Below are 20,446 nucleotides of genomic sequence, written 5' to 3'. Positions count from 1 at the left end.
GCTCGGTGAAATAAATGAGAATATATATATATATATATTTATTTTTTCTCATTTACTAACAATTTTTATTTTGGTGTATGTAGGACTCGCTATCACTGTGGAATAACTGGATAGAGTGGTGTATCACCAGTAACCCAGACCAAGTAGAAGCTGTCTTTGAAGTAAGTTTATTTGACAGCGTCATGTAAAAGTGTGCATGTGAGTGAAATCTTTGGGATTGACGCCAAGGCGCGGTACATGTACTGGTAGACTTTGTAGACGATGCATGCGAAACCAAAATCGTATTTGTGGTTATTATTCGAAAGATAATTTTTTTCTGTCTGCTGCAAAAAGAAAGTAAATAACGTAACTCCAAGTTAATGGAAGAACATTCAACCGGTCAGTGCCAAGCGCGGAAAAACGCGCGGAAAATTTGCATAATACAGGTCGCGATTGGCTTCTCTTTGATTGACTGAAAAATAAAAACGTTTGTTCCTTTTGGCTCCAGCACTTCCCACGAGTTTTATAAACCTATTACAGAGCTCAGAAAGCGTAAACCAAAGAAAACACAATAACTTTCGATGGTGTAGCGTTTTATTTACTGGCTTTAGTTTATAGTAAATAATAAAGATGGTAAATTTTAAGCTCGGTAATAAGTCCATGGGTTCGATTCCCGTCGGGGACTCAGAATTTTTCTTTGTCCCATGCTCGAGTAAAGAAGAGAAGAGAAGAGTGCCTTTATTTAAACAGGGTTGCTCTTTCAGTAATTATAAATTACAAAATTACTGCTATCAATAGAGGCCCTATAAGAATGAAAACTACATTATTACATTACAATAAGGATAATATTTTAAACGACATAAGTCATGTTGAACACTTCATCTTCATGGCTTTAGTTTAGTTGTACAATGCAGGTAACCGGTGAAGGTACCGAAAAGTTTGAATGGTATTGGCTTCTCTTTTGCAGAACTGGTTGCTTTGTTTTGTAGCCATACTTTGTTAATACTGTGTGTCATTTTTTTTAGCTTTCGTTGGAATCGTGTGTTGATATAAGGACTCCACTGAAGGAAAAGTACGTCGAGTGGGCAGTCATGACAAAGGGAATTAAAAAAGCCAGAAAACTTTACAAAAGGTACGATATTTCGAGATAGTGTGTTATGTGTATTTGCGTTTGTGGTGTTACAAGGGGTAAATTTTACCAGTTACCGCCTGACGAGGAGGACACCTATACATAGAGTTCTGGGCAGGAGGGGTTGTTTATATGCCAGTCATGCTGGCTTTGATTTGATTTTGTTGTGATCTTGCTATCTTTTCTCCTTGTAGACTGATTCAAGTACGACCACTCGCCATTTCTTTCTTTCGAAAATGCATTGATTTGGAACTAACACAGGTATGCTAGTCAGTTCAAAAGTCCTTTATTACTGCGATTCCCGAGGTTCTCGGAATTCTTTCCTTTAGCGCGCCTTCGTCTCCACTTGTAACATCCCTGACGGACAATTTAAATTATTCCTGTTGATAGTTTATACTGTTCAAGTAGGTGATTTATTTTACCGTTTATAATCCAATTTTCTCTTGTGTGGTTTTCACTCAGGTTGAACCCAGTGTTAAGCGCGCCCGCGATCTGTACGAGGCAGCTGTAGATCATTTTGGGACTTCTCATCCCAGTAAGTTTCTACAGGAATTATTTTTTACATGAATGGAGCGGGTTGGGCACTTTGAATAGTCTGTACCATCATCGCCAGTGTCTTTGTTCGCCCGGTATTAGGAAGCGGGGTGTATTAAGAGCCTAGGAACGAGCATAAATTGCTAACTATTTAATAAAAGCCAAGTTCCTTGCATTGCAGTGGTCTTAGGAAAAAAAAATTAAAACCCATTTATTGGGTTTCATTCCTTTGACTCAGCGAATTGTGCAAGAAGTTTGTACGAAAATGTTACTAAACATAAAGTTATTTCAGCGGCGAACGTCAAGAAATGTCTTGTGGGCAGAGGATTTCGTTAATTTGCCGAGTGGCATTTTTGGCGGTAACTGCTCATGCGTCATACCTTTTACTGCTGTGTGGTTTTCAGGAGTCACCTCGTACCCAGGGTGTTTTTCTGACGAGCCGCCATTTTTAAAATCGTCGCGGAAGACCCTGGGCACTTGAAACTAAAAATGACAGATAGAAATCGACACAATGATTTAGGGTAAACAGTGTTATAATTGACAGGTGTCAACCTTGTCTATCATTTGTTAGGTCTACTATAATAAAATCTTCTTGACTGAGTAAAATGCTGGCAAAAGACCCATGAGGAAATAATTTAATTAGAACTTGTCGTTTTTGTCCTTGGTGCAGATATGTCATGATACTCTGATAATGCTGTAGTTTTTTTTTTGGCTCGGTTTGTCTTGAGAAGTCTATTTTTTTGCGTTATTTCTGTGGAAAATCATACGCAGCATGCAGTAGTTTATTTCTGTTAAAACATTTGTAAAATTTCCGTTGTAGTCGAGTATTTTTCATTTCTTTACTCTTGTCTGCCCCAGTGCTTATTTTCGTCGTGGCACGTGCGAGTGTTTTGTGTCGTATTCACAGCTTCCTAGATGGCTTCCTGTCTCGTCGATGGGTGCCGAGGTGGTCAAATGGTTTGTGCCTCGTTCTCTGAAGTCAGGAGATTGATCGTGTGTCAGTATGGGGCTTCTTCTTTCTTTTGTCCTTTTCTTGATGCCTTCCTGTCTCGTCGGTGGGTGGCGAGGTGGTTTTGTGCCTCGGGCTCTGAAGTAAGAGGATTGATCCTCAGTGTCTTACTGCTGTGTAACTCAACCAGTTTCTCCGCCCTATAATAAAAAAAAGCACCGAGGAATTGTTTAGTCAACGAAAAAAAATTATGCTGCGAAGATGCGACTTTACTGCAGCGTCACATCATTCAGTGGGAAAGACGTAATACCATCCAAGTAGTTCATGCGAGGCGCCAACTAAATGACCTCGCTTCCTGTCTCGTCTTTCTACATGCAAAGCGTGAAAAAAAATCTTAATTTTTATTTTTTTTTATTTTTTTAAATGTACATGTACGTTTTTCAAAGAAAAGGTGCTCGAAGTCAATACCCTTTCTAAAAAAAAAAAAAAAATTGTTAGAGCATGTTAAGGATTTACGTAAAAAAAAAACAAGTTATTTGCAGTATTTCTTTGAGGTTTATTTTGTATCGCTATATATATAAGTGTCAGAAGAGGATTTATTGTGAACTAGCAGAAACCCATAACGGGTTAAAGTTAATCTTGTTAGCGTGTTTTTTTAGAAAAGCCAACAGTCTTATGTGGATAGGAAAATCGCAAAAATTAAAACCCACAAAAATGTAATGCCTTCTGGTAGCCAAAACAGACTTAATTTCTAATACGGTAAGCTAAAGCTGGGGTATTTATGATGACGTCACGTTAACTGGGGTTTTTTGGTCATCAAGTGATAATCAAAGTTCTCTAAACAACACAAAACAAGTAATACAGTCATCAAATGGACGCCAGAAGTTTCTGGGGATACTCCTGTAATAACATAAAATACAAAAGAACAGTTGGCGACCTTAATGTAATCCGAAAGAGTATATCTTGCTGGCTTATATTCGGAAGGGCTTAATTATCTATCGGATTTTTGCATCGGAGATTTAGGGAGAATATTTTCCGTAGGGGGGCTCATTATAAGCATTTTACGGTATTATTTACTAGCCATAATACCGTAAAATGCTATTTAAAATGCTTACAGTTAAGGCAATTCCGATAGATCCGAGGGATGTTACAAGGCAGCAAAGATCTGCAGTGTCAAATGTTTACTGTAAATTTCACCTTGTGTCTTTTGCAAACAACGAACTGTCAGAACTGTGGAAGTTTTGTCCGAGAGCGAAATTTATGCTGATCATCTTAGAGCAGTTATTGTATTTCTGTTGTAGACAAAAAACCAAAACGGAGAATTAAAAAAGGATTGATTCTGTCAGGGTGGCGAAGTTCATTTTGGGGGCTGAGATCCGTTCAGCTAGCTGTTGCCTGGGGAGGGTCGTTATAGAGTGGTTTCAATACGAAAAAGTGCGGGACAAATGTGGAATCCGTATGTTACAGTTCGACTGTATAATCGACTAGATATCTTTTGCCTAAATTAAGAAGATCTGATCAAAAATTAGTATCTGATGACTGTTTAGCACATTATTAGGTATCGCGTAGAAAAAATGGAACATTTGCAAACGTAGATTTAAAAGAGCGTGACTGGGGGTTAAATTTGTCTTAATACCTAGACTTAAAATTTAGCGATCGAAGAATGCATTTACTGTTTTTAGCTAAAGACATTTGGTTATGTCCATATTTTTCGGTTTGACGAGGTTCCTGTCGACCTAATCCGATTACTGTATAACCCTTGGATAGCTTTCATAACGTGGCTTTTCTTAATTCCCCAAAACATTACTCTTTTTATTAAAATAATTTTTTGAGCAACTGGAAATTTATTTTTCAGAAATAGATAGAGCAGATCAAAGCTTGAAACTACAAAGATTTTTTTTATCACATTATAAAATTGAGGAAGCCAGAACATATTTAAAACTTAAAAAGAAATTGCCTCTGACTGATATAAATTCCTAAATTTAGCGATTAAAACATGCTCCATTTTTTACGTTAGGTATTTCGTTATGATTCCGTTTTGTGTTTTTAATTATTTTTTTTGTCGTTTAGCAGTTACAGGTTTTAGAAATTCTTCTTAATTAAGCCGATTAACTTTCAACACTTTAATTGCCCTACAAGACTTTGTCTTTTTAATGCTAAAAATAATATAGTGATCCTAATGGCGATCATTACACAAAATTGCCGATGCCAGGAAAATTAATTTTGGTTCATAGTTTAATATAACTTGAGTGACACATACGCGAGATTAAAGGACGTTTTTCCGACGCTGACTGTAAAATTAGTAGTTGCTGCGGGGAGTGACAAGATATTGTTGTTTGTGTAAGTAATGATTACTACTTGGCCTCTTTTCACAGTGTTTTGGTTGGTTTTAATTTTCAGTGTTATTGTCTAGCTTTGAAGAGGTGTTAATCTGTCAGCGAGTTTTCTTTACGGTATTTTTCGCGGCATATTTTTCGTCGTAAAATCTTTAGCAAATTTTTTTTAAGGGTAAAGATCACTCTTGAATGTGGTTTAAATTATAAGATGACAATGAACTATCTATTTACTGATGTTGGTCACCCACATAACGAACAAAGATGATTTCTGACAATCCATTGAAGTGACTTTTCCAAATAGTACAGCACATGGTCCTTTTAAATGGTATAACTTAACACACAATGCGACAACGTACTGTCCAATTTAGGAACTAATTGGATTAAATAAATTCCGGTGACTGCTAAATTGAGGTCTACAACGGCTTTGACCAATTTTAAAGTCCTTGGAATTTTGATTATCCAATTACCCCAGTAATTTCATCTGCAAATGTCACACAAATTGGGCCTCTAATTTAGCTCAGCACAGTTCCTTTCAATCTTGCCCATTTTGACCGTCCTTGGACGTTTTTAGTATTTGTTTTATTTCTGTGGTGTTAATCATTATTTAGAGACTTAACTCGATTTTCAAAAAGCGCGACTAAGCCTCTTTGATGAATCAAAAGAGAATGTTCTTCGTGAATATTGAGCTACCAATTAATTTTGGGAAACTGTTAAGATCCATAAAAGAAACCCTGACTTCTCCATACAAAGCTCTGTTTATCACGCACATTAGACAGCTCCTTGTTTCAAAATTTCTAAAGATTGGCAAAACTGTGGAGTACGAACAGGAAACTTGAGAAACCAGTTCGCGACTTGATCGGAGGCGTTTTTATGTGCGACTTGAAAATAAGGTAAACAGACTGATGATTATAACCAAAGCACTTAATCCGTTTTGGGAATACTCCAATTTACTCCACCTCTGGAGGTAAAGATCGGACGGGTAAATCCAATTTCGGAGGAGATCAGAGAAAGCTCCAAAATAATTGCATTACTTTGAATTTAAAGTAGAAATCCTGTTTGGAAACGCCCTAAAATGATACAAAATAACAGCTGATCTGTGCCTTAGATTAACTGTGTGAATCTTGGTCATTGTAAGACGCTATGCCTGTTATTTTCTCAGATCTGTGGCTGGACTATATTCGTCTTGAGCTTCAACATCCCAGTGGAAAGCCAGACGCTGCAGGGGATCTGTATTGGCGGGCAACCAAGACACTTGACGGGGAATTTACAGAGGAATTCGTCGGCCTTTACTCGTTACTGCAGGCGGGGCGAGTATAAAGCGGATAAACACCTTCTCTGGATGAGACTCTGTAGACTAGAAATTCAGAAGGCCTTTTCTCTTGAGTGGTGCATTGGAAAGCACAAATGTGATAGAGTCGTATACTGTATGCTGTTACACCCTCAACTACTAAGAGTGAAGCGTCAAAATCGTCAACTATAGTTTATAGTATTGGACAGGAAATTCTTAGAACAAACATTTAATTAAATGTGTGCCAACAAGAAAAGAGACTTATAGGATTTATCAAATTATCAAGCCTCATGCACAGGTAGTCGACAGATTTGAACTGGAAATTCTCCAGCACAAGGCTATTTTACGTATAAGCTACGTACATATCACGGATAGCTCAGACAACTTATAACATGTAGCCTAGCTAGCCAAGTTCTTGGGTCGTAATCCTTCTTAATCTTCGCCATTCTTAACCATTTTTTGGTTTAATATTCCCTTTCCGGTGTTTTACTACCTACTTAAGTAAAATGTTATTTTGAGTGTCCCTTTCTTTATTTAAATCTTATTAATATGTATAAAATGCGGTGACATTGGTCGACAATCTTATGGTTGATGTATACCATACCAAACTGTGAAAAACTTTTGTATATAAATGTTATAATGAGAACACATACTCACATTGGTCAAAAATCTGTTAATGTATGAACAGTGCAAATGATCTGAAAATAAAATTTCTTTTTCAGCCTGCCAAATTTTGAACAGCGTTCACATATCAATGATGGGAGTTTGGTGTTGTTTTATTGCAAATGCTTGAATGTTTCACAGGGCCTGTTAACCGTTAAATAAATCCGCCTGAGAAGTTTAAAGCTCCCTTGCCTCAAACATAAACATCAACGTTAACTGGCAAAAAGGGCTTAAGATGTTCGAAGACCCGAAGTTTGGGGAAATAACATAACTTAACTTACATACTTTATTGAACCTCCCCAATGGGGCTTTTCAGGAACAATAACAAAATAATAATAATAAAAATAAATAAACTAAACAAAAACTAAAATAAAACACATAGACGAAGCCATGCAAAGACATGTTGCATGCTACAATCCTGTAGTTTGAGAAACATGAGCCATGAAACCCTGTATAACGTATGGCAGGTGTCGTCTTCGAGTATGTCAAGATCCCTTAAAATGTGTCGAAGAGGCACAGGCGATTCATCTTGGTGTTACTCAACTGAGAAGTTTTGAAAGGGATACAATTTTTCTACACGCATGTGAAAGGGATACCTTTTCTATCCAAAGTTATATATACTGAAACAAATAAGGGTTTGAACCTACGAGACGAAGCCCCCCCCCCGTATTAAACTTTGTCTTTGTACCCCCCCCCCACACACACACACACACACACACACCCTCCCGGGACAAAAAAGAAGGTCGTTAATTGTTTTTAGGACATTACAGACACGTCTGCTCACGTTTTCGGCGGCTTCGTCTGACGATCAGCGAATTGTGTTTGAAGGGCCGAACAGTGCTAGCTGTGTCCCAGACAAAATAGTCTGAAAACGCATCTGTGAATGCTAACCATGCGGAAACCATTAGTCTTGCCTGAATTCCGGTGTTTACGCTCAGGTCACGAAAATGTACGACTGCGCACATTCCAATTCTTTTTGTAGAATTAAAATTGGAAATTAAAATTGAGTTTTTCTTAGTTTTCTCCGATCTGGTATGTGACGAATGCGATTTTCCTCAATTTCCAACAATTGGCGGATGGAAACGCGGTCGCGCAAAACGACTCAAGAGTGGCCCATCTGTTTTCCCCTTACAATATCAAGCAGACAAGCGTTGAGAATAAACAGAACAATCAACTAGGAAATATTTTTCTGGTGAACTGAACTTGGACTGGTTCTGATGAGGCCTTTACCTGGTTGGCTTACAAGTATTTGATGGCATCATTTGTAGTGGCATAATGGCATTCCTAGCTATTTTATTGTGTCCAGCCAATGGACGGCGCCCTTTGGCCTGTTGCCGACTAACTTTCGCCTCACAGATTCAATCCAAAAAAAAGTTTAAGTATGTAAGGGTCCTTTTATAAATCTCAGTCTATTTTTTGCTTCCACTTCGTACTTCTGTTGCACAAATTAGAGGAAAAATGTGCCAATTAAAATTAAAATTTTTGCTTTGCCCAAAAAAGAAGAAAAAACACACACGAAGAAAGGACAAAAAAGACACCCCTGACGCGACTTTGACATTTTTTTACGCATTTGGTCGCACGCGAAGAATATTTAACGGACACCATTACAAGAGACATTTCATCAATGTCTTGTAATCTGAATACAGTGTTGATTTCCACCACTCGATTTCTTTCATATTCTAATTAGGGGGTCGAGTTTTACTGACTGAATGAGCAATCTCAGTTTTTGGTTATTTATTTATCTCTTTGTTCATTTTCTTTTCTTTTCTTTTTAACTCTGTACATGTATTAGAATGGATTGGAATCACGTTTTTAAATTTTCCTTCTTTATACTCTCATAAAATAAGAGCTTTGATCGCTATGATTACTGTAAGTAAGTAAGTACCGTCGTGACCATTTACTACGAACAACTTTAATAGAAGTCGATCGGTCCGGCCATGCAGTTGGTAAATAGTAATAATTTGCGTTGGAACAAGTCTTTTTCCAGCGATTTTAGTTTTCTTTTATTGTGACTTAACCAAGTACCGAAGCACACCTTTCACCTAGCTCGGCCGAGGTTTCTGGCGGGAAACCATTCAGGTTGAAACCACCTCCACGCGTGCTAACGTTTGGTGGGAAGCCAAGAGAACTCAAGTCACGCTTGTGGAATGACAAGGGTTGTCTTTCCATGCTTTGAGAGAAACGAATTAATCCTGTAAATCTGTAGGTATAGGTATAATTAGCTAACGTTTTTATCGTAAAACGATGCTATCTTTACTTCTCAACACAAGAATAATTTTCTAAATTGGATAGATAGGGGTATTAGTAGGGATATATGCCATTGATCTTTTAATGATATCAGACCAATAACATTTCTGTGTTTACCTATAACATTCCTTGGTATAATTTCTCACTTATTAGAAATAAACGAGTGGAATATAAAACAGCATAATGGTCAGTCAAATTATGTCCAGTCTCAAAATCTTTCGTCGCTTTTGCTTTGCCGGAAAACAGCGAAAAAGAGACGTTTCCATCGTCTTGAATGTTAAGTGGCTATAAGTATTAACGTCTTTTTGACGTGGCAAGCATATCCTGTTCTTAAGTCTTCGCGTGGGTAAGTAATTTTGTGTCGTCTTGGTGCAAAATGACGGCTTATTCTTGTCTGCCGAAAGAGAGACAATACCAGCTTTCATTTAAAGTCTCATTAAGGTTAACACATAACTAATACTGTTACAACTCGACGAGAAATCTGTAACATCGCGTTATTAATATGGAGGTGCAAATGTGTTTTCGGAATTGTGAAAACAGACTGTTAAGAATTCTTTTCCTTGAACTTGACATTGAAGTAGTTGTATCATTTAGAGACTTAATCGCAGCCGGTTTATAGACAATAATGTGACTAAAATGCACTTTGCTATCGATGGAAGGCATTCAGGTGGCATAGGGTTCAAAATAATCGCATTTCAATTTAGTTTACTCGACGTCTGCAAAAGAAGAGGAATATTTACAAAGCACACAGATGGGACACAGCTATGCGAGGGTTTAGTCTTCTGTCTGAAATATACCGCAGTTTACGGCGTTGTCTATGTTAATCTCCCCAAAACGCATTTTTGAAACGCAAAACTGTCCGTCCTTCAAATTATGCTTCATTCGTTAATACTCTGGTCTTACACCATCAAAGGCAAATTTTTTATGCTACCAGTACACGACATCAACACAGTGCAAAAAAATGTATTTAACCCTGGGTCAATAAATCTCAGTTTCGGGCCGAAGAACATGTGTAATGGGAGATCGATTGAATCTTAATTTGACGTCTCGCGTCGCGCCAAATGTTATTAGTGTCCAGTGTCCTGGCGAATCGTCCACAGGGTGTAAGTAGTAAACAGACCAATACTCGGCTATAAAAGCAAAGCAGGCTTAAAGCATCAGACAGTAGCTTCAATGAGCAAAAAGCATGGAGACTTCATCCTCGTTGCTGATCATTATAGCAGCTTTACTGCTTAATACCGCGAAAATTTCGAAGTGCAACCACAAGACTCAGAAGTCTACAGGTAGTGATGGTGTTTCTATGCTTTTCCCTCACGAGAGATCCCAACCAAAAGACATCCTAATAGGCAGTGGCCTGCCAATAAACCCAGTCAGTGAGAACATCCAACCAAAAACTATTGATGACTGCGAAGACGAGTTTCAGAAACCGACCGAGCGTGATTTGAATGAGAGGAGACTTCGCAGGCGACTTGGAGGCAAGATTGATGAACGCTTTTTGTCAGTGACCAAGCCCGCACTGATGTCCGATGAGGCGATTGTGGAACGTGTTTCGTTGCGTGGCGTCACGACCGAGGAAAAAGACTTTCTCAGGCAGGTTATCAGGAACGAGACTGTGCCTAGAATGGGGAAAACATCCGTGTTTTTGGAGAGATTTCTGATGAAATGGCTTATTCACAAATCGGACTGCCCTGTGGAGAGGACTTGGAAGCAATTGGGGTTCTGCTATTGGCCACGATGGCTTTCGGTAAGTAAGACTTGGAAACGTGCGATCATTTCAGCATCTATATAGTAAACCTTTTGCTTCCATACATCGGCAACTGGGCCATGGTGTACAAATGCAGACCGGTTTAATATCGTGCTTATTTTTAGAATATCTTTCTCTTCCTCTATACGCCACCAGTTCTGTATGTACTGCGGAATGCGTTATGAGTGACCTACAATCAGAAATAAGGCTTTCATTTTCGGCTAGAGATTGGCTGTTATTTTTGAACTGTTGTCATCAATGTACAAAATATCTTTGTGTGCATGTTTTCCAGACACACACCAGGGATCTCTTATTTATTTTTTTTTTGTTCGTTAAAAATAGACGAATTAGCGACGAATATAATGAAAATCTGTTACGTGCCAAGGTAAAGCCAGCTTACTTTGCGTGCTTTCCGACTGCGGATTTGTGTGTGACGATTAATAAAGATTTGTAGGCTCACACGACTAAACATTTCAGGAACTAAACATCTGCTGAGAAGTGTTGCAAACGCTGCATGAAGTAAAGCGATTTAAATATATTCCAGACGAACCCAAAACGCACCTGTCGAACCAGATCAAACATTCAACACAGAAATTCTCTGAAGTCGGTAGATCTAATTATAAAGTCAACTGAATACAACAAAGTCCCCATATGTTATAAATAACCCATATTTCAGTACACACACAAAAATATGGGAAAAATCAGTCAAAGTATTCGTAAAGGAGAGGAGACTTTCGTGGAATGCCACGAGCAGTGTTATTTTGTTGTTGACAGTATAAGAAAGTGTTTAAAACTTCAGTGATGGAAAGACGTCTGTAAACTGAATTGGGATCAAGAAATTAACTCAAACAATCGTTCTTTAGTGGTTGCACTCTTGTCTGTCATGAAGCGAACAATCAAGCGTTTAGAGGGTCTGTACGTTTTCACTTGACTCTTTAACCCTGCTTTGCTATGACACAAGCCAAACAAAGGCTCTTGTCTCTCTTTCATTCACCGTGTTCCGTAATCCAAGATGGCGACTTGTCGCCATTTGAGGTTTGAACGCTGAGGAAAATGAACAATGAAAACATTCTTTCTTTGGCTCACCTGTCGTTTTTAGCTGGCTTTAAAGTCAGGTCAAGTGAAAACAGACCCAAGATGCAAAGAAGAACCAAATTGAAATACAAGAACAGGAACTTAAAGTATGTTTCTTTTCGTTGTCTAGCTCATTGGAAAAAAAGTTTAAAAAAGCACCCAACACAAACTGAAGGGTGGCCTGGAAAAACAACAACAAACTGATCAAGTTATTACTATTTTTGTTCCTTTAATGCTTCTTTATACATATCAACTTTAGCCTCGGTAGCAACACTGCTATGATTTACTAGTTCTATCAGCACTGCCGCGCGGTGTAGTTTAGGCAGATCACATCTCTGAAGGAAAAGCTTCGACCGGAAAACACTTACGTAAAAAAGTTTGCTTTTTAACCGCAAAAGAGCCATTCAAGCAGCAACTTCATGTCGAAGGCCAAATTGAGAGAGTGCTAAAACCGCAGCACGTCTTCTGAAACTTTAACCACGCATTGCGGTGCTTCAAAACGTGGGCTTGTTTGTCCTCATCTGTGTAAAATTAACTTCAATAAGAAAGATTGCTTGGCCCCATACACCTCTGTACAGTGTAGTTTAAAGACGTAACCTAAACAGACCGCAGAATTAAGTCCAGCGCGTAACAACAAGACGATTCAGGCATCTCTTGCATGATTTTTGCCGGTGTTTTTTTAGTAATCGTCTTGTGAGTTACTGAGCAGCCATCAACACACTTAGCTATCTATGTCAACACAGTTTCAAATGACCACTGCTTAGACATTCATACGAGACAATGATAGAAGGTGCTAGGCCAATGTTATTTTTTTGCGGGCTTAATTGACAAAAAGCGTATTTAACAATTAAGCCTATGTTTTGCAACTTCAATGACGTCATCACAGCAAGTACTCTATTCAAGAAGGCTTTGGCGGCGAAAGTTTTAACATTTTTTACAAACAGTTTTGAGCCTTTTAGTCTAAACATACACGTCTTAGAAAATGTCACCGTTAGTTTAGGTTTGTGCCTATGGCTACCAAAGCAACTCATACTCGATAAACTATGGCCAGGAGCCATAATATGGCTCTTGCGATAAACGCATAGAAATTACTGATAATCGCAGGCTCATTTAGGTATTTCGGCATGCGCAATCCTCGCCTTGGGATTGTTCCAGCGCCCTCTTCTGGTCTCAGACTGTGTTAACACCACAGAAACCGCTGTTATTACCCAGTGACGCAAACATGTCGTTTTCATATATTTGGAAAAAAACATCATTTCCTAAAATAATCCGCATATTAAGGTTCTTATACTAAGCACATTAGTAGGCGAGGTATTTAGCACGTTATTGCAAACGAAATTTCATGACGCGAGAGTCCGTTAGTTATTCTGACTTTAATTATATTATCATTAATTTATTCCTATTTAATTTTAAAATCTTTCTCGTTGCGCAAAAACCAGTTAACAGTAAGAGCTTGTCAGGCTTATAGGCTTGATTTAATTTTATATAGATTAAAAAAAAATAAAAAAATCATTAACAGACATCATCGATTTGGAAAAATCTAATATACATTTACTTTCTACGTAAATTAGATTTTTCCAAATCAAGATGATGTTTAGTAATACTTTCTTGGCTTAGACGAGCAAAATCTCTCAGACATTAACAGACAAGACATGACGTTAGAGCAGTTTTCAATTGAGTGTCGTAAAACCAAAACCAAAGTAATACTCTGCCAATCCGACACAGACTCCAGTGAACCAATCACTCGAGCGATCGTGCCGGCACGGCGCGGCGACGCGAGCAGGTCACGATTGGTTTTGGTTTCTCCGGGCTGGAGTGGGCGAGATTTTTAAGCCAATCACTAAGCGTAGTAATGCAAACCAAAGCAAGCGCAATAACTTTCGACACTCAAGTGAAAACCGCTCTATTAACGTGGATAACTCGCTGTAGCTAGGGCTTAGTGCATCTTACATGTATATGCATACAAGCTATTTTTCATGCTACGAAACAAAATAATAATAAAAGCGCCCATTGGTTTCCTTTGCAGATGGGTCGCTGTGTAAATAAGGAGTGTTCCTGGCCTCATGGCATGTCCTGCGTTCCCTCTGATCCAGTCCCCGTGTACTTACTTCGATGGAACTGCCGCAAGAACCGAGACGGACGGAAAGGGAAGAGGCCTGGGGCCCAAGCGTCAAGTATATCGTGCCGTTGGCTGAAGTTTCGTTATCCCATAATAAGTAACTGTGAATGCAAGTGCAAGGAAAAGCTTACAAATGTTGCTGAGAAACTGTTACCAGTGCGGCCTCTCGGAAACTAATATCATACAGACGCAACAAAAAGTTACAGAGCAGTTAGTACATACTTCTTTCACCAAAACGCAACCAATTCACTGCACTGTAACTATTTAAGTAAGGTATAAATAGGTATGTTATATTGCGTAATAGCCGGCTTAACCGGTTAAACAGGAAATGGCATGCTTCTCCTATCCGATTTATAGCTAACGTTAAGCAGAGTTGGTTTTGGTCAACAGAGCCACTGGATAGTGATCTAGTGATATTATTTGGTGCCATTTGTTATATGTTCAGTCTTTCAATATCCGAGACCAAGTGCATATATTCCCCGTAAAATCCTGCTTCCAAGCTTCTTCATTCATACTCCCTATCCCACCCCTCTTCTCCATATCATCAGATATTACCGGAGGGAACAGAAACTCGATATTATAAATATATTTAAAAGTTGTTTCTTTAGATTGATGCTTCAGTTTGACTGAACTGTGAAGTAAAAACCCTACATGGCTGCACGTACTAGCAAATTCTGTGTAGGAGATTGACAAATACGAGAGTTATCTCGAAAACATGGTTCTTGTTTTGAAACGCGTGCATTCAAGAACGTTTCAGCTGTTTCATCTCGGCTTTAGCACCGCCCTGAGCTCCCTAGTTATAATCTCACGTAAAACTACTTACGGAGCTTTAAGCAGGATTTTACGATTTTTTTAAATTGCATAGTGGGTGCCAAGCACGCTCGCTGGAGGCTATATCAACAAACCAGAATCGGGTTTGAGCTAAAACCATTTGAGCTTAAGTTGACATATTAATAGCTTTGTCGTAGAGTATTTCTGAAACAGTTACATTACTACAATAGTTGTGCTTTTTTTCGGGTAGATCGCGTTTCGCTATTAGATCGCTAATAAGATTGGATATATTCAAATGTATTTTCTCTCCGGAGTGTTAATGAGTGATGATGCATTCAGTCAATTTTATAAATTGACCTCGTATACCGTTTTGTGGTAACTCAGTGCAGTGGCATATCTAGAGAATGGACACGGCGAGTAGGCTAGAAATTTAACCCCCCCCCCCCACCCATACCGTTCCCTCCCCCACTGTTATAAAGTAAGAAAAGGCACATTTATTCAGAATATTCTGTACTATTTTTAAACACATCTAGCCGAGTCCACCACGGTCCTGGATCTACAGAGAAGAGATGAGTGTTCAGTGATGATTAAATTTTCTTGGATGTGAATATTTTGTGCCTATGCCTGTATAATAAAGCTTATTTTTTTTATTAAATCTGGACAGCAAGCAGTCGTTTTTGTCCCTGAAATCCTACGCGCGGCCGGCAAAATTAAAGGGTGAGGGGAAAATACGAGGAGGGAATGGGGACCAGGGGCCCGTTTCTCAAAGGTCCCGAAAAGTTTTCGCATCCGGAAAGCCATAGCAAATTCTTAAACCTTGTGCTTTCAGAGCTGACTTTTATTCGCATATTTAAAATATGAACAGAGGTTCCCTACATACCAAGTTTCAGGCGTATACACTTCTCTGTTTTTGAGATACAGATAACTAAAAACTGCTTTACTGGCCCGAACATTTTCCGAGACTTTCAAGAAACAGGCCCCAGGCGCCCTCGCTTTTAGCGGGGCTGTTCGATCTTGATTCGTATCGCACGCTTGGAAAAGATAGTGACTGCTTATAGTCTATTAAAATCTATACGTATTAAATCTCTATTTGTGTATAGTTTACCCTTTTGGTGTGTGTGTTTATTAAATACCTGACGGTATTATTATTTTTGTCGTTCTTACTAGGGATGCCTGCCATTATGGATATCTCGGGCAGTCAGAACTCACCCCTTAATTTAATGTATAAATTGTAAATTATAGTGGGTATAAATAAAGTGTTATTATTGTTATTGCTGTTGTTTTAAAAGTAAAAAAAAATGTTTTTTATAGAGGTCATGCACTTAGTTAGTTTCATATCACTTCGAGTAAGCTAATTTCCCGGGGGCACTCGACATAATCTCGTGTAGGGCCGGCCTCCTAAACCCTAAAAATGTTTTTTTTTTTTCTGATCTTAAAAAGTGCTAAAATGTTGTCTCGTTTTGCGAAACGTTCTGGAATAACCCCTTCATCAGTCGCAAAGCTCAAATTGAAACCTTTGAGCTATTTTCAAACGTTACGGTTGCGCGCGCGAAAGAAATTATTATAAATTTAATTATATAGCTGTCAGTAAATCCTATATTGTAGCTATTTTTCCTTAATTTCTGAGAACTGTCCAATTTGGGATTAAATTTGGATAGTTTCAATACCCGATTTCCTCTATAGCGCGCGCCTGCAGGGAATCACGGTAGTTGTATTCATCAAACCATGCGCGAGACTCAGCAACGATGCACGCTGCTGAGTCTCGCGCATGGTTTGATGAATTCAACTACCGGGAATCAACTTCCTTGGTAGCGGCGATTATAGAGGGAATCGGCTATTAGGACTTTCAGGTAAAATGCACAAACTGTCCAATTTAAGAAAAGATTGGATAGTTTTGTCTCAGCCAATCAAATCGAAGAAAAAGCAACATGTGACGGATATTAGCCAATAAGCACAAAGCATAACGTCAGCACTAGTAAACTTGTCGCATCTCGTTAGTCGACAATGGCGGCAATTTTCTAAGGCAAGTTTGCTGCGTTTTTCCATTCTTTTTTAGCTTTTCAGGAATATAACTACAAAGATAAATTTTCTACGTTGTCAGAAGAGGAGCTAGCTACACTAAGAAGCAAAAAGATAAGAGCAAAACACCTTCATTGGTACAAAACTTGGGTGAACGACAGAACGTAAGTGCAGCGAGAGACGAAGCATGGAATCCTGGTTCAGAGTATGCATCGCCATGAGCTAGATGCAACTCTCCCTCCGGTGTCGCCGTTCACCTTGGCTCATCACAGACACATGCATATCACTGATCTTGTTGTGGTCCCGGAGGTTAAAGTGTTCAGCGACGTGGAATCGAGCTTCCTTAGGTGGCGGGGGTGTCTTGATGGAAGCCTTCCAGGAGGTGCTCACGTCCTAGAAGGTGCTCACCGAAACGGTTCGAAAGCCTGCGACCGGTTTTGCCAATGTGTATCATGTGATCATGACAGGGTAAATTTTAACAGGCGACAAGGTCTGAAACGGCGACATGAAAAAACTGAAATGACGACGAACGACAAGACCGCTGCTGTTATAATTTACGACAGCGATAAACAGGACCGTACCTAGAATTTTTGTCTGCGGGGGCAAGTTTTCCTGACGTGGCAACTGTTTTTATTTTAGTTAAGCTTTTTTTTTTTTTTTTTCTTAGTGGGGGCTTCTGCCCCACCCCCCCCCCCCCCCCCCAAATATTTGCTCATTTCAGTTCATCTGATGTTCCCTAGAGAATTGAGCCTGACATCACATTCTCTATTTTCCAATTGCCCATAATACACTTTGTTTGCCCCCCAAATTTTGCATAAACTATTGTTTTCAAATTCTCTTGGGAGGACTGCATATTTCCAAAACAATAGTTTATGCAAAATTTGGGGGGAAAACAAAGTGCATTATGGACAATTGGAAAATAGAGAATGGTCTCAAGTGGGACAACAAACAAATCAAGCAAAAGCGAGCCAAGTCTCTTCGCACTATTTTGGTAGTCTTGACCTATAAGTGCGACATGGAGAACCGATCAAAGCTGGCGGCGATTGCTTTTAAAGATTCAGCAACATACCAACAAGTTCGACCAACTTACACTGTTGAATCTGTAAAGTTCCTCCTGAAAAAGCTTGGAATCCTAGAAAATCAGCGACTACAACCACTAAATATTCTTGAATTGGGCTCCGGTACAGGCAAATTCACTCGGGTTATGATGGAAGTGTTAGAAGGTATCGACGCACGAGTGATAGCGAGCGATCCAACTGATACTATGATACAACAGTTCCAAAAAATGTTGCCTAATGTCGAGGTGCTACAGTTCCACGCAGAGAAAATTAGTAAGTTTGCTTTTAGCATCTTATTTAACTTGACCTTACTGGTGTGTCTACAACTGGTCAGGCGTTTGCCGCACACAAACAGACAAAAAACTAAACGTCTGCTCTGTTCTTTGTTTAGCGTAGTTCATTATTATTTATTTTTTGTGCAAGTAAGATTCTCTGTCCCATTATGTAATCGTTTATTGTTAATTTCGTATCATCATTAGCGCTATTGTCTGTCTTTTAATCCGGTTGGTAAATTATTTCTTGTTTTTCAGAATTGCCGTACAGATCTTTTATTAATCGTTTTTTCTTGTATTTTTACGATTCTTGTTCAATTGTTGTATTCTGTTTCGTTAAGTTTCAAGTTCTAGTTTATTGATTCTGCGTTTCTCTTTGTTTATATGTAATCTAAGTGAATCGCAAAGTTAACGCAAAGTATTAAAGGCGCATTTCAAAACTGTAAAGGAGTGTTTGTTACACTTGGAATTTCGATAGTAATTCTCCCAGGGCGTAGAACACAAAAGAGATAGTTCGCAGAAGAGACTTCTTAAACTGCGTGCTGCTTCGGTTCCTACTTGTCTAATTTTTTTTATAATGAAGTCAGCTGTAGAATTTTTCACGTTACGCTTTCCTCGTGCACTGAAGGCTTCTTGAAGATATCGTATCGGTAGGTGCTAACCTTACAATGCTCCCAGAGCTTCTTTTTGGAGGGTTGGGGGAGGAGAACTCCCCTTTGAAAATAACGGGGGTGCTAGTCGGAAACCTCGATTAGTGGGTGTGGTCCCAATTTAATTTTGAAATCAGTTCTAAACTACCAAATAAACTGGCGGAAAATTGATGGGAGTCGCACATATAGTTCCACTAATTTTTTGGCACAATACCCAAAAGGGTACCGCGATGTTTTCGACGGCGAATATTTGGTCATTTTGAAGCACCCTAAGCCGTACCAAATAAACAAAATTAAAATTTTAACACTTAAAGGTACGACAGGAAGTGGAGTTCCCCATGAGAACTTCATAAAATGCTGCCAAATTTTTCAGCTTTTTTAATGAAACAAGCTGACGCTGTGAAGCTATGTTCAATCTGTATTGTAACTCAAAAAGAAACCTTGTGTAATTTGTTTTATCTATTCATACGTAGTTCTTCCAGACTCGAGTGTTGATGCAGTTGTAGCAGCCCATTGTTTTCACTGGTTTGCAAACCAAGATGCTGTGAGGGAGATCTACCGAGTGTTGGCGCCTGGGGGGACTTTGGGCATGATCTGGACGATACCAGACGAATCAGTACCTTGGGTTAAAGATCTCGCGGCATTTTTTCGCCCACTGGAAAAGGACTTTAAGTACACCATCTCCAAAGAGACCATGGGAAAGGTTTTTGAAGAAGTCGGAAAGCTCTTTACCGTCGAGAAGGATTCAAGTATAAGGATTTCGTGGCCGGTTTCCTACGATGGCTGCTACAAGTACTTTGCATCTAAGGGAATTATGCAAAGCAGCTCGGATGAAATCAAACAGCAATTTGAGACTTGGTTCCATAGTGTCATGAAAAAGTACTTTCCTGAAAGGAAAGAAAGCGATACTCTCATTTTTCCTTTGGTTGCTTTGATCTGTTGGTGTACAAAAATCAACGAATCATAGGTTTGTGAAAGCACTTCGCCATAGTGTCCATGCAAAGTTGTCGATGCCGTATTTTAATACTCCGTTTTTGCTACTGTAGCATGCATTTGCTAATTACTTCTACAGTTGCTTTATAAAACTCGTGTAATCACACAAAATGGTCAATAAAGGCCTATTTACCTCAAAACGAAATGCCCCTTGCCTCCTACTTCGTCTACAGTCCTCAACAAAGTCGACCCTGAAGACTGCAAGGCCTTTGCTTGCCTATAAAGGCCTCTAATTCAGGTTTTTTCCGTCAAGTTAAGAAGGGGGATGTACAGAATAGGGAGGAGGGAGGAATGGCCAAAACCAGTTAGGGAGGTGGGAGAAAATTTGGCAAAAAAGTAGGGAGGAGGGAGAAAATTTCCCTCAAAAATAGGGAGGAGGAAGAAATTGGTGCAAAATGTAGGGAGGAGGGAGATTTACCCTCCTGTCCCTCGCCCCTCAGTTAAACGATCTTACGTTACTGGTGTATTTATTTTTCACCTACCCACCTCCCGCTCGGTCGCCACCCAGTGTCTTAGCTTTGCCTGGGCAGTAGGACTTTGATTACCGTATTTATTCGATTAAGCGCCCAACCTCGAATAAGCGCCCACCTCGAATAAGCGCCCACCCTGTAGGCAGGAAAA

General features: G+C 39.2%; 3 protein-coding genes across 3 annotated transcripts in view; all 3 read left to right on the top strand.

Annotated features, from left to right (window-relative positions):
- LOC144633193 (U3 small nucleolar RNA-associated protein 6 homolog) overlaps positions 1-6,867 on the top strand; it is a 28,139-nt gene extending 21,272 nt beyond the window's left edge. The window contains exons 19-23 of the mRNA XM_078492006.1: positions 84-161; positions 1,005-1,111; positions 1,303-1,369; positions 1,571-1,643; positions 6,087-6,867. Of these exons, the coding sequence (XP_078348132.1) occupies positions 84-161; positions 1,005-1,111; positions 1,303-1,369; positions 1,571-1,643; positions 6,087-6,244 (483 nt within the window). The 3' untranslated portion in view covers positions 6,245-6,867. The remainder of the gene's footprint in view (positions 1-83; positions 162-1,004; positions 1,112-1,302; positions 1,370-1,570; positions 1,644-6,086) is intronic.
- A 3,268-nt stretch (positions 6,868-10,135) lies between these two features.
- Positions 10,136-16,104, top strand: LOC144633206 (noggin-2-like). The gene is made up of 2 exons (XM_078492023.1): positions 10,136-10,869; positions 13,970-16,104. The coding sequence occupies exons 1-2, from the start codon at positions 10,312-10,314 to the stop codon at positions 14,237-14,239; spliced, it is 828 nt and encodes a 275-aa protein (XP_078348149.1). The 5' UTR covers positions 10,136-10,311; the 3' UTR covers positions 14,240-16,104.
- Positions 16,105-17,867: 1,763 nt separating this feature from the next.
- LOC144633207 (uncharacterized) lies at positions 17,868-19,958 on the top strand. Its single transcript, XM_078492024.1, has 2 exons — positions 17,868-18,183; positions 19,306-19,958. The coding sequence occupies exons 1-2, from the start codon at positions 17,868-17,870 to the stop codon at positions 19,797-19,799; spliced, it is 810 nt and encodes a 269-aa protein (XP_078348150.1). The 3' UTR covers positions 19,800-19,958.
- The last annotated feature ends 488 nt before the right edge of the window (positions 19,959-20,446 follow it).

Source organism: Oculina patagonica, chromosome 12 (genome assembly GCF_052425735.1).
Source record: "Oculina patagonica isolate OP01 chromosome 12, crgOcupat, whole genome shotgun sequence".
Classification (NCBI taxonomy): domain Eukaryota; kingdom Metazoa; phylum Cnidaria; class Anthozoa; order Scleractinia; family Oculinidae; genus Oculina; species Oculina patagonica.
The sequence above is the reverse complement of the archived record's forward strand: the minus strand, read 5'-3'. Positions and strand labels throughout refer to the sequence as shown.

Coding starts and splice junctions, on each gene's coding strand:
- LOC144633206 (XM_078492023.1), top strand. CDS start 10,312: ATGGAGACTTCATCCTCGTTGCTGATCATTATAGCAGCTTTACTGCTT. Junction 10,870..13,969: donor ATTGGCCACGATGGCTTTCG/GTAAGTAAGACT, acceptor TTTCCTTTGCAG/ATGGGTCGCTGTGTAAATAA.
- LOC144633207 (XM_078492024.1), top strand. CDS start 17,868: ATGGAGAACCGATCAAAGCTGGCGGCGATTGCTTTTAAAGATTCAGCA. Junction 18,184..19,305: donor GTTCCACGCAGAGAAAATTA/GTAAGTTTGCTT, acceptor ATTCATACGTAG/TTCTTCCAGACTCGAGTGTT.